We start from the raw sequence: 14062 nt of genomic DNA, 5'->3' as shown, positions 1-14062 counted from the left end.
ATTCAACTTACACAAGTGTGATGTGCAAACTGGAAGCCTCCAGTGCACAAACACTGAGAATGGACTTTACAGTGAAGTAGGAGACATCTTGTGTCCAGCAGTTAAACTTCAGAGATGAAATATATTTGTATATTTATAGACTCGATTTTTTAATAAGGAAGAAGGACAAGGTGTAATTTTTAAGAATTTTAACAAGATAATTGAACCTTTTTTTTGTGGAAAAATCATATCAGACACTAATTATTATATACAAAGTAGAATATTTTATATACATTTTAAAACAAGTCTGGGGGATCTTTAAAATGTAAACAATGCAAAATTTAAGAAAATGTAAACATGTAATAAGATACATAACATAAACACACAATATAAATGTAATATAAACATTCATATACAACACATACTAAATCTACCTTATGAGTGTGAATGCGCCTTACTTTAGGTGTATATGAATGTCCACCTGTCTTTGACACAGTGACCTTATGATGTTGTGACTGTGCAGTGGTCCAGTGTAGTGAGTGAGGGGGAGCAGGGGGGCAGCAGAGGGAGGGAGCCGTGCAGACGCCATATATGGGCACACCACCGACTCTGCATCGCTATTGGCTGCGGGCCTTTATGCAGCTGCTTGTCAACAAGATGGCCTTCCTCCTACTGCCGTTTTGACACTGATTATTTTGGTATCCCCGAGAACATACCGTAAAAGCTTGTGTTACATGGGCCGCGGAGAGTCCCATCAAGGCGCACGGTCAGCTAGACTGTGTTCAGACAACTGACAGACACACACAAGCCTCGAAAGCAGCCGCCACTAAACAAGGCTGATGATACAAGGAGCTGCTGGCTAATGTCGACGGTAGCCAGCGAGCGAGCTTAGCTTAGCTACGTGGACACGGATAGTTAACTCGTGTCACCTGCATTTCACCAGACAAACAAGCGAAATACAAAGAGGAAAACACTTGTCATCGACAGTTTTGCAAGTCAAGAAGGTTGTCTGTGGAGATCAACACTGCTGAGGTAAGTAGGCTAGCAAAATATAACATTGAGGTGTTTTTTTTTACCTTCTTAGCTTTAGCTAATGACGGGTCTATTTACCCTGTGTTAACTACCTATTAATTAAATAGACTATTAAAGTTCCTTTAAGCGTAGTTAATGTTAAATATCAACCAAATAGACTGAAAAACATGCTAGGTCTTTCTAGGTACTGAGCTTTGATTACGACGGTGTGTAAGCAACTGTTTGCTAGTTGGGTAAAACCAGCTAACGTTACTGGTTCAAAGGTGATTTGCTACACATAAAATTAACAATCGGATAAATATTGTAGCTGTTATTGATGTGTGTTTTGGTAATACCACACTTGCTGGTTGTCAGTGGAGAAGTTGGCATAACTCAATTGCAGCTAGTTTTGTAGGGTTAAATGGTTTCCAAAACAGGACCAGGAAAACTAATGGTTATGTGACCTGCAGGCCTCCGTTTTCCTCCAACACTTTTGAATTGCAGTAAGGACCCTGCATAAAGTGAAGCTTATTACAGTACTGTATTGGTTGTTTTGATATTACATATGCCACGAATAAACTGACATGTCGCATGGCATAACTCAGTTAGCTATAAGGAGATATGTACAAATACATGAGCTAAGATGAACAAGTCTAGAGTGAATCTGTTTTTGGTACAGTAGCATATTACAATCTCACGTTGTCATTGCTCTAAAATTTAACAAAACTCACAAGGAGTACTGTCTGATATGATATTGTTAGACAGCACATGATTCGCCCTCCTCCTCTCAGATGTTTGAGTAGGACAACACAACATTTTGAAACAGTGGCCTTTGTGACTGTGGTGTCAAAGCTTGCATCAAAGTCTACCTTGTCCTGCAGGCCAGTCAGCCACTCTCCCTAGGTGTCCCAACAGAAGGGCTGCTGTGGGTGTAATGTTCCTGGGCAGACTGCTGGAGTGATGCACTCAGCCCTATTGTTCTGTTGACAGTTTGCAGCAAAGCTGGCCTGCTGGCTGGGCTTCTGTTGCATTGTCTTCACAGGCACACATGGAGAGGGTGAGATTGAGCTAAGACTTTTTGGCAAGCTTCAGTATTATCATTCGTCAGCTTTTGGCTGGCAGGCTGAAATGCTGTGAAAAAGAGTGCGGGAGAGCTGGAGTATAGGATGAGGAGGCTGAGCTGGAGTGACACTGTTCTGCGTTTATCAGGCTGACTTTTTTGTAAGGACAGCCTTAAGGTCCCCACACATGATCAGCGGTGAAACCGCTCTGCACTGGCTGTGCCATTGTTTTCTTGTGGGGAGAGCGGTGGCGCCCAACTAGGCGGAAGCGCTACCCTTGGCATGGTGCACCACTCAACATTGCCACCAAGTGCTGCGCGCAAAGTTCAAATTATTTCAACTTTGACCTTGGTTGCCACTGTCCTTTCAAAGCGCAACCAATGACGTAGTGATGTAGCCAGAAGCGGCGCATGCAAGCAGGGGAGGTAGAGAGCATCTGCACCAAGTGTCTGCACTATGCTCTGCACCTTACCTTGCAGCGAGTGAAGAGCAAATTTCTTATCATCTGAAGGCAGCTTTAAACTCATGAGCTGATAGTCATAAAGGAAAACACAAAGCTTTAAGTCACAAGCTTAAAAATTTGTGCACCATTTGCTAATCTGACTTGTTAAATTTCAAACTAGCATTTAATATGGGATGTGGTACACTATGTGTTCTAAACTGCAGACACCTGCCATAATAAAACTATTATCCTGGTCAGAGTGCATGTCAAACTGCCCTCAATTCGTACAGGGGAGCAGAAATTCAGTTTAATGCAATGAGACAAACCTGCCAATCTCACACCACGCAAACACCAAGATAGTAATTTGTAAACAGATCAGTACCTTGTCAACATTTAGTGTTTGTGTGTAGCTGTGTAGTCAAGACTGTGTGGATTTCCACACTTTGACTGCAGCAGTAATTCACAGGCATTTGTGTATTTAAAACAACATGTTTCGCAATGTTGGAAAAAACTTAATCAGAATGGTCCAGATAGCAGAACTGCTGTGTGTGGTCTGGTCCAGTTCACATTGCTGTCCTTTCATTTCAGACAGACTAATCTATTGTACGATTTGGCCTATTCAGTATACCTTCTGTTGTAAATGCTTCAGTCACACCATCCCTGCTAGCTCTGTTAGGGACTGTCTCACCCACTGCATGGAGACCACCCTGGATGGTTCCCATAGAAGAACTGCTTTTTATCAAAGGTGGAGAAGTTAACCAGACGTACATTTGCCAAACTAACCATTTAAGCTCCATCCTTGAAGTCTCCTCTCTTGTAAAACTGGGAAATATAGTTTGAAAACACTTCTGATTCTGCATCAATCAATCAAGCAAGTGAGAGAATATGTGAAGGATGATGACTGACTGTTTTTTTTCCCCCCCAAGTGTAAAATCTATGTCTTGTTAACTTACCCGCCTCCTGATAAAGAGCAGCTCAAAGCCACTTCACTAAGCTTTTTAATGGGAAACATCTAGGATTGTCTCCATGTAGATGAGAGAGTCCCAAACGGAGCTACATCCCTGCATACTGTGGTACAGTTGTGAGTGTCATCCAGGTTGACACTAGCAGGTTGATCTCCTTCCTGCAGTCTACATGTGGAACTGCATAGTTGTGTATTTGTGCAAGCAGTTAAGTAAGGCATACAGAAAGTCATCATTACGGTTTGACAAGTAATTTGTCAGACAGCTTGGGTACCTCACGATGCAGTCTCCAGCACTGAAGTGTTGCTGTGATGTTCCTGGCTGCTTCTGTGCTTGGACAGGATTTGAAGGATTAGGTTGATGTAGAAAGCTTAAAACCAAACGCAAGCCTTCATTTTCCTGAACTGCCACAAATGAAGAGGAAAAAAAGTTAAAGTAGCTCATATGGCTGGGCGATATGGCCAAAAATGTTACCATGATAAAAATGCTCATATCAGCTGATATCGATAATTATCATGACAAATGTCAAATCATTATTTCTTTCCAGTGTAAAGGCTCATTTTTGCTCCTGAGTGAAAGTTGAAGAAAATAGACGGCTATTCTTCATGGTCGGAACATGACAAACACCAAACAGCAGAACATTTCACAAATCTTACGTAGAACATTCAAAACAATTATTATGATAAAATCTTTTTTCAACATCCAAAATATGCAAGAGTAAAATTAATTAAAATCCCTTTTCCTCAACAGAATAAATATGTTAATAGAAAAATGAAGTACTGCAGTGTGATACAGCACATATGTAAGATGGCTCAGACTGCAAAGTTAGTTACATGTCCAGTAACACGTAAGCGTTTAAATTCCAACTAAATTTATACAAATGAAAACACCCACAATACATAGCCCACAGAAATCACCTCTGCCCAGATGAAGTTGTGACCTGATGTGCTGCAGTAAGCGTATTGTCTCATTTCCCGTTGTCAGTGTTTCTGTGTAACTGATAGCATTTCTGCTGCTCTCAACCCTGTTAATTTAGCTGTATTCTTCATTACTGCATTCATTACCTGCTGTACATTTAAACGAACACTTGTTCTTCTTAAGCACTCATAGCTCTCTCCTTCTTTTAGTGACTTTCTCATTAATCCCACAGTTGTTTACACACTATTCAGATCTGCTAGTTACTTTAGCTTAGCAGGTAGTGATGGCTTCACTCTCTCCCTCTCACACTCCTGCTCTCTCTTGCTCAGTGTGTCCTATGTTTAGCTATTCCTCTGCCTGCTTTAGTGATAATGGTACATGTAATAAATGTAGTTTATTTGCCGTGAATTAGAAGTGCAACTCCGCAGCAGTTATCAGCAGTTAGCCAGCCCCCAGTAGCTGGTGCGAGCCGACCCAGCCTCTCAGTTGAATTATATCTAGCATTTATTGAATATTTGTTATATTTCTATCTAGGAAAATTATATTGAGATAATTATTGTTATCATTTTATCGCCCAGCCCTAATAGCTCAGTACTAGCTTAAACCGACTGTTAGGGAGTAATGTGGTATACGGAAAACTGAATGAGTGATGACTCTCCAACTATGTCTAAATGTGAGATATTGGATAGGACAATGTGTGATAAGTCTATGAGAAAGACAACCAGTATCTGTTAAGTGGTTCAGTTTTTATAGGCCTAATTTTAATAACAAGTTCAACTCAAAACAAGTCTCTCCAACATTTACCGCAGCTGTCTGACCTGAGGTTAAGTATTTTATTTAATTGGCCTTTAAAGCCACAGGTCGCTCAACACTTTTAATAAGTGTTGCTCAACAGAAATGATGTATTTTCAACAGGAAAAAGTGTCGTTTGACACTTTTCTTTCATGTTACACACCTGGAGAATTTTGTTATGTCGTGGACACAGTCATATTTCGTCACGCAATGTGATTGGGTAGTGTTACTAATGTCACCATGGAGATTGTAGTTTTCACTAACTTTGCATAATTTGTAACATCCTTGTTTAATTAGTCCCGGTTGAGATGATATAATGTAACTAAACAAGCTGGCTGGAGGATAGCATCTGGTTACCATGGAGACAACCGAACCCTTCACCAAAGCATAAATTGAAAACGTTGTGAGACTCTTTAAATTCGGTTGAGTGACACTTTTCAATAGTGTTGAGCTGACCCACCAACCACTCAGCCTCTTTCACACCAAAAAAGTTGATCTTGTGGGAGAGGCTCTCCAGAGTGTGATGGGGACAGAAAGAACAAAGCTCCTCCAAAACGATGATACATGGACACACAAGCTTGGGTGCTGTGTAGCAGTAATTTTAAGACATTCTGTGATCGCTCATTTTGAATGGCAGTGAAGCTGATCACACAATACTGTCATTGATCTTTATATATGTTTATGTTGTAAGATGACATCTCAAGCATTAAATAGTGATTTGATTGTTGGCCGTAGTCGCAACAACCCAGAAATTACTGTTTCACTTGGTTAACTAGAGGCATTTATAAACAATTTTATACTTGGTTCAGTCATCTGACAACAGAAACAAAAACATAGGAAACGACAAATATTAAATTGTGTGTTAAACTACATTGAAACACAGTATAAGTGATCAAATGGAGTTTTAACCTGCCGCGACCAACAGGAGTAACCAGGCTGTGTCTGTCCCACTCTGTGCCAAATGTTGGCTGCACAGTATAATTTTGTTTGCCAACCCAAAAGGAAGAGGAAGAAGAGATTTGAATGTTTTTCATCTTTTGTTTTGTTTCAGTGTAGATGGAGGACAATCAAAAACACTAATGTGGACACGTCATGTTTACATGTAAACAGTGAGTGTGAACATTGCTTAAGAATTATTATATGTAGACTCTCTTTCCTCAACAATCTTTAGTTCACAAGAAACTGAGAGCTAATGATTGTGTTCGATAGCATGATAAGGTGGCTGATACTCGTGTGTGTGTGTGAGTCTTGTACTTGAGCGCTGCAGTGACACATTGTCTCTCTTCTGGCCCCTCTTATGATTCCATCCAATCTGTTTGAGCGGTAGATTGCATGATGCAGTGAGAGGGAGGGAAAAGAGGGGTTGATGGAAAGGAGGTTGAGAATAAAAGTGTTTAAAGAGACAGAGTCATGAGGGGTCATGGAGAGAAAGGGTAGTAAAATGGGTTCACTAGCTTTCCCCCCCCCCCCCCCTCATAACAGTATAATCTGCTTGCTCTTAGCCGAGTTGTTGCTGTGTGATTATAGAGGAAGCATTTGAATTGGTCCACCACGCTGTGTGGGCGGTGTTTGCTTTTTGCACCTCTCTAAGCGTTTCCATTAGTCCAAATATACAAAGCACCACTAGGGCTGCTGCGGTATTGATTTTTTTTTTTCCCCTTACCGCACAAATTACTGAAGCCATTCAAACTGGTGCGGTTTAAAAAAATAAGTAATAATAATGTAAACTACAGATGTCATAAAATAATTGATTTCTAAATAAACATTTCAAATGCATTTATTTGAAAAGTTTATGAAAAGTCCATGACAGGTTGTTGACCTGTCAAGTTGCTGCCACACTCTAAAATCTACCATGCGATGTGTAAATTTACTACTGTTCAGATCAGACAACAAGCTAATCAAAGATACTCACACAGGAGCTAACTGCATGTCTAGACCTGTAGAGGTGAAAGGACACTGCACAGACACGAAGTGGGAGTGAGTTGTTGTCATTTATAGTAAATATAAAAAGGGCTTGTCAACAATATGTTTCACACATTGTGAGGTTGTTGTTAGTATACACTGGTGTAAGGTACATGGGCTCAGTATACATAGTTTAAACTATTTTATCGGTATTGATTGAAATTTGTCAGAGTCCTCACTTTTATCATTTGATATGTTTCCTCTGGATGTTGTGGTTCATCTGGTCTGATGCTCATGTTGATATTGGTACTGCAGCTAACTATTATTTTCATTACTATTTTATCTGCTGGTTAATTGATTAATCATTAGGTCTATAAAACGTCAGAAAATACTGAGCAATGTTCATTATAGTTTCCCAGAGTCAAAGGTGATGTCTTATGTCGTGTTTTGTCCAACCAATAAGTTACCAATAAGTTGAGTTTACAAGGATATAAAACAGAGAAAAGCAGAAAATCCTCACATTTGAGAAGCTGGAACCAGAGAATGATTGGGGTTTCTGCTTAAAAATGACATAAATGATTAATCATTTATCAAAATGCTTGATGATTAATTTTCTGACCAGCCAATCACTTGTGAAATGTTGCACCTCTAGTTAATGATCGATAGCATGCGAGAGAGTTGAACATAATTTTTATTGAACTACTCAAAGGCTGGAGTGGCTGGTTGGTCCTGGTGTTTGCATCTATGTAGTTACAACTGGTACAATCAGGACTTTGTATATTAGCTGGTGAATGAAGATAAGTATATCATCATTCATCCCATATATACCATGGTATAGTCAGTGATGTGGTTTTGGCTTTTGTCAGGACCTGGTCTTAGCCTGTTGCAAGTTATCTTTAAGTCCCCCTCTACTAAAATTATTTGCTTATTGTTACTTCATTTGGATTGATTGGTTTGAGCTTCACTGAATGAGTTTGACACTAGAAGACTGTTTTCACATTCATCAGTTGACGGAGGAAAGTTTCTCTTTGCTCACCTGAAATCTCAGTTTAAGATGCGGCTGTATCAGCTTTTGTTCTCTAACGTGCAGTCTGTCAGCTTGCAGCGCTGGGGGAGTGTAAAAGCAGGAGAGAGCACCAGGATTTGTGACATGACGACTAGTTTGGAAGCCAGTCGTGGTCTAATATGCAATTTAACAAGTGCAATGTAGAAACATGAAGCCTCCAATGTACATATGTCTAGCAGTTAAACATTTGAGTTTTTAACAAGGTAATTGAACTTTTTTGTGGAAAAACCATATTGGACAAAAATTATTAATCAAGTATTAGTATTATTTTTATGTTTTAAAGCATGTCTGGAGGGATCTTAAAGTTGAAAATTGCACAGTTTCAAATCACAAGTTAATATGATTTAAAAAAAAACAACAAACTTCTAGCTAGCTTAACCCTATAATACAGTTTAAACATGTAATATATGAAGTGTAACCTCGAAGGGAGCAGCTCAGGACTGACAGATGAGCCGTAACTCTGAGTTCAAGCTGTTCTCTGCTGCAGAGGAGGCCTTGAGCATCAGCAGTGAGCCAAACGTGTTGCTCCGTCGCCACTTGTTTCTCTCCTTAAGCGTGCCAGCACGTTCCTGGCAGCCCCTACAGCTGGCATAGCCGCAGAAGCAAAGTACGCTGGGTGGACTAAAGGCTTCCCCCCCCTAGCCTGTAGCATAGGCTCTTTGGCATGGAGAAAGGGGTGAGGACAGCTACAGCAGTTTCACTACTACCCCACCCCCTCATGCTGTGTGCTAAAAATAGGTCCAGCATATGCCTGCATGCTCCTCCCTGTGTTGCCTCCTATTAAGCAAGTCCTCTTTGAAGCACTGAGATGCAGGAGAGGAGCGGAGGGAGGGAGACAGAGCAGAGTCCATTTGGAGCTTTTGTGTTCCATCTTTTCATCCCTTTCATCTGCACGCCACAGACACCAAACCTGAAATGGAATCCCTTTAATTTGATTTAGAGGCTCCGAGGCGAGGGAGATGATCTTACTACACAGTAGCAAATGTAATTGCAAATGGAGTTTGGCCAAAGTTGGAGGCAGGCCAGTTGTGATTATTTCAGATAGTTTTGTGAGGATAGTTGTGTTATCTCTATACCAGTGACTGCGCTGCTGCTGTAAAATGCTAACACCCAGTTTGAATTGTACCTCGAGGCAAATATTCAGTACAACCTCAATTGGTCATTGATTAACTGAGTTGATTCCAGCACTGACGAGCATTGTTGCTCCTGAGATATGAACTCTGTTGTTAGTGACTGAGCACTTGAATGACTGTGCTGTTGCTCTCTCTTCTCTAATTCTCTCCCTCTGCACTTTCTTCTTATCTCCCACTTTCCTCTTGATGCAGGTTGTATGCCCAGTGTTGCTGGTGACCTTGGTGGCAGACAGTGCCCATCAAGTTGGCACTGGGACAGGGTGCCGACAATGAGAGCTCTGGCTCTGGGTGCTTGCTGGCCAGCATAGGTGCCGATATGCCCCGGTGGTCCGCATCCTGATGGACCGAGACACCTTCTCCCACATCCGTCTGTGGTGCCCACGCCCCTTTGGCACCTACTCCCAGAACAAAGCTAGGAGCCCAGGCTCAGGGGGCAGTGGCGGAGGTGGCGGTGGGGCAGGGTCCCCATCCCTCTGCAAGGCTGAACCCTCTCCAGGTGCCAGAAGGACGGTGGATGGGACTGAAGATGGAGGGATGATAGTGGGGGTGCAGGAACAGAATGGAGAGGAGGAGGATGTTGGCTCGGAGAACACTCCACCTGAACCTGAGCTTGTCTCCAGCTCCCTGACACAGAGCCAGGCCCCTCCACCCTCTTCAGCCCCTCCATCACCACCCTCTTCTGGGTCCCAGATGGAAGACGGCCGCGTGCTGTTAGACACCTGGTATGTCATTAAGCCAGGAAACACCAAGGAGAAGATTGCCTTCTTTGTGGCACACCAGTTCAGTGGAGCAGGCCAGCCCAGACCCAGTGCCATGAAGGTAAGGGGCTACAACAAAATGTGCCGCAGGGATTTGCTTTTTGTCGGACATATCAGTTCCAGTTAGTTGTTTTTCAATTGAATATGATTTTTTTTTCTGCAGGTTAAAGGAAACTGGGCAACTGACTGCAGTAAAGCCAAAAGACGAAGGCGATGCTCATCCTACGATCCTCCAACTCGCTCCCAATCCTCAGAGCCACACCTCGGCCATGAGTCCTCCCTGGCACCCAATGCACCTCCTAGCCCTGATGAGCCACCACTAGGAGGGGTGAATGAGACAGACCTGCTGTCCGTGGCAGAGATGGTTGCCTTGGTTGAGCAGAGGACAGCCATGGCCCTCCAGGGGATTGTGGCTGTTCATGGGAACCAACACCACCAGCCTCCAACTACCACTCATGGCCAGGGCCTTACCCCCCACCAGCACACTCTACTCCGAGGCACAGTATCAGACCCCACTCCTATCGTGTTTGTTTCTGACAGTTCAAATGGCCAACCCTCTAAAGAGGCCAAAGAATCATCATCTCCCATCCAGACAGACCAGGAGCTGGAGGAGCAGCAGGAGTCATGCAGGGTAGCCCAGGCCATTGCACACTTTGAGTCCCAGAACCTGGAGAATCGGCTTCATCTGGGCGCTAGTTCTGGAATAGACTTTTCTAATCGAGACGCAGAAAGGGAGCGCAGGAAAGGAGGGGAGTCTGGCATTGTAACACCTCCTCCACCCCCCAGCCACAGTCACGGTGAGGTGAGGATAGCTTTCCGAGTGTCAAATCTGGACCCACGGTCTCAGTTGGAGCCAGCTGGCAGGTCCCGCTGTATGTTTATGAGCTGTGGTGGTGGTGGTAACCAGGCAGCAGCCAGGTCCAAAGAAAAAATCACCTGTGACCTCTACCAGCTTGTCAGTCCCTCCTCAAGGGATCCCAGTAGTTTGCTGCTTGCTGCCACAACTGCTGCCCCCAAACCGGAAGGGGACCTCCATCACCCGGACAGGCAGGCTTGTGGCAGCCCGGACCCAACCCAGGAGCTCTCCCCTGGGGAGAAGAAAGCGGTGGGTGTAGGGAGGGAGCGAGTCACCGGCTTTCATGTGGAGGTGGTGGTGACAGGTGCTGTGGACCAATGTGTGTTTTATGGCAAGGACAGTACAGAGAATGTGCAAGAAGAGACGGTGTGTTTTGCTATGCCTAGTGGGGGAGGAGGCGGTGGAGGTGTAGGCAGCTCCACTGACCCTTCATCAGATGATCCTCCTCCTGGACAGCTCTTCTTCCTTCAGCCCCCTCGGGGTGCAGAGGAGGATGTAAAAGGAACAGGCACTGGCAGTGGGTCAGGAATGTGCTCTTTGGACTGTGCCAACAACAACGGCCCTGGGGCAGGAGTGGCAGTGGGCTCAGGGGAGCGGACAACTCGACCAGACTCTCCCCTGGCCAGCGTTGGGGAGGACTGTTCAGACCCTTCATTGTGTCGCCTCTATCGCCACGTGTCCCATGACTTCCTGGAGATCCGCTTTCAGATTCAGCGCCTCCTTGAACCGCGCCAGTACATGCTGCTGCTCCCGGACCACATCATGGTCAATATCTTCAGTTACCTGCCCACACGCTCCCTGGCAGCCCTCAAGTGCACCTGCCACTACTTCAAGGTGCTGATTGAGACATACGGGGTGCGGGCAGTGGATTCTCGCTGGAATCAAGACCCTCTCTACAGGGATGACCCCTGCAAGCAGTGTAAGCGGCAATATGAGCGTGGGGATGTTTCCCTGTGCCGTTGGCACCCCAAACCTTACCACCATGACTTGCCTTATGGACGTTCCTACTGGATGTGTTGCCGGCGTACAGACAAGGACACACCAGGCTGCCGTGTTGGGCTCCATGATAATAACTGGGTCCAACAGCCTGCTGATGGCTCTCAGCCCATCCGCACCAAGAGGGAGGACAGGAGGGAGGAGGCCAGGTAGAGAGGAAAGGGTACACCTCACGTACCAACTCTCATCTCCTCCTGTGTACTTCTTACTCCCTCTCATCTCTACTCAGAGGATGAACATAACAAAGAGTATGGAGTATGAGGAGGAATCAGCACTCCAGGACTGTGTTTTTTTTCTTTGTTCCAGCACTCCTTTCTCATAGTTGCCCTCGGTGGAGGGAGGTTGAGAGGTAAAGAAGGAAGAGAGGTGTGTCACTCTCCTTGCCTTTTTTTTCAAGCCCTCCAGAATCCCTCTTTCCCCCCACTGTGCTCCAGAGTGGCACCTTTTAAAAGTTTGCATACCAGGGTTGGGGTCCCCTCCTGCTGCTGTCAGTCAGCCCTCTTTCTGCCTCTTACTCATTCGGGTTTCTGTCTAACTCCGTACATGGTTGTTAGGTAATTCATGTGAAAACTTTGCAGTGTATTTGATTGAGATTAGCATTCATAAAGTGACGCATAGAAATGTAATGCCCTAGAGCCTGCTTATTGTTCCCAATACTTGTTCTATGTTCTGTGTTATATCACAAACTTCCATGTTAGCTGTACAATGGTGCTTCATGGAATGAGCTGTACTGAGTCCAACAGATGTAAAATTTTTCAGTGGTGGAATGTTCAGCGTTGCTAAAGAAATGTGATTGTATAAAGCAAACTTGATTTTCCGTTGTAGAAGACTGCCATATGTACCTGTCCTGCACCATGCGTTTCTATTTCTCTGAATGTGCTGTAACGTTGTACCATGTTGATCAGTTCCCTGATAATGCTGCTGAAATCATTGCCTGTGTCACTGATGTTAATTCTGAAATAGCCATACTATTGGTTAATGACAGGCACAGTCTCACCATACTAGCCAGTCTTACTGGCCACTGAGACCTGTTCTTGTCATTGTTTCAGAGTGGACCCTAACCTTGCTGACCAGCCATAAAGAGGAGCCACTGAGTACTTTCTGGTTTACAGAGAATTATGGGAGATGGACTATTAATTAAGACCAGTGGGATTGATTGGGATTAAAAAGAGAAACTTGATGTCACTTTGGAAAAGGCCTGATGTCACTTTGTATGGTTTGATTGACTTGCTTGTTTGCCATTTTGTTTGTTTTTTGTTTTTGGTTTGGCTGTTTTATTGGAGTGTGTGTCAGAGAATGTTTGCTGTTGTATTTGCTTTTATTCTTGAGGACTGTGCTCTCCCTGTATCAGTCTGTCCCCCTACTCAACTTGCAAAGATGCATTTTTTTAAAAACTTCATCTTTGTTTAAAGCCCCAGCTCTCTTCTTTCCTCCTCTCCCCTCCGTCCTCCGATTCGGCAGAGGGCAGTGTTTGCCAAAGCCGTTATTCATGCTTTGAAGCGGGTGAAACCAACTACCACAGACTGCAGAAACTCTCTACACCAGCTTCCAGCCTTAAAAGCCCCCTACCTCTTACCCCCCCCCCCCCCCACCCCCAACCCCTGCAGGAGATTGAGGCGTCAGATACCTCACAAATGGTCAAGAGTATTGGGAGTTGCACAGGACCCTGTAAGTGGCTAGATTTTAAAATGCTTGACAGACTTCATCCAGCTTTACTGGATCCACCCATAACTCTGTGTGGGAGTGTAAGATGAACAGTGCCTGGTGACGGCTCTGACTCTTCAGTCTTGGAAAAACCTCTTTTCTCTCTCCCCCCCCCCCCTCCCTTGCTTTTACACTCCCCCACCCCTGCAAGCTGACAGACTGGACGTTAAAGAACTGATGTTATGAATGATGCTGAAACTCTGCATGGAGGTGGGAAGATGGTTGGGTAGTCACGGGAGAACTCTGTAGGTTCCAGACATGTACAATGCTAATGGGAAATATCTGCTTAAATAAAAAGAAGTGATGATTAAAACTGGAAATCTGAATCCCTACCTGGTTTGTGTGGTGTGTGATCAGTAAATACAGGCCTGGAACTAATAATGGCTTCAAATCTGTTCATTTAAAAATGATTAAATTATTGTTCTACACAATGTCAGTGATTAAAACTTGTCACATCTTATCAGAGCTGATTTAAATCTGCC

At 44.0% G+C, this 14062-nt stretch overlaps 1 protein-coding gene across 1 annotated transcript; it reads left to right on the top strand.

Annotated features, from left to right (window-relative positions):
* Nucleotides 1–602: 602 nt before the first annotated feature.
* Nucleotides 603–13906, top strand: fbxo46 (F-box protein 46). The gene is made up of 3 exons (XM_067594082.1): nt 603–1011; nt 9459–10085; nt 10188–13906. The coding sequence occupies exons 2-3, from the start codon at nt 9606–9608 to the stop codon at nt 12027–12029; spliced, it is 2322 nt and encodes a 773-aa protein (XP_067450183.1). The 5' UTR covers nt 603–1011; nt 9459–9605; the 3' UTR covers nt 12030–13906.
* Nucleotides 13907–14062: the final 156 nt, after the last annotated feature.

The sequence above is a fragment of the Thunnus thynnus genome, chromosome 7 (assembly GCF_963924715.1).
Source record: "Thunnus thynnus chromosome 7, fThuThy2.1, whole genome shotgun sequence".
NCBI lineage: Eukaryota > Metazoa > Chordata > Actinopteri > Scombriformes > Scombridae > Thunnus > Thunnus thynnus.
Note: the sequence above shows the minus strand (reverse complement) of the source record. Positions and strands in the feature narration are given on the sequence as shown.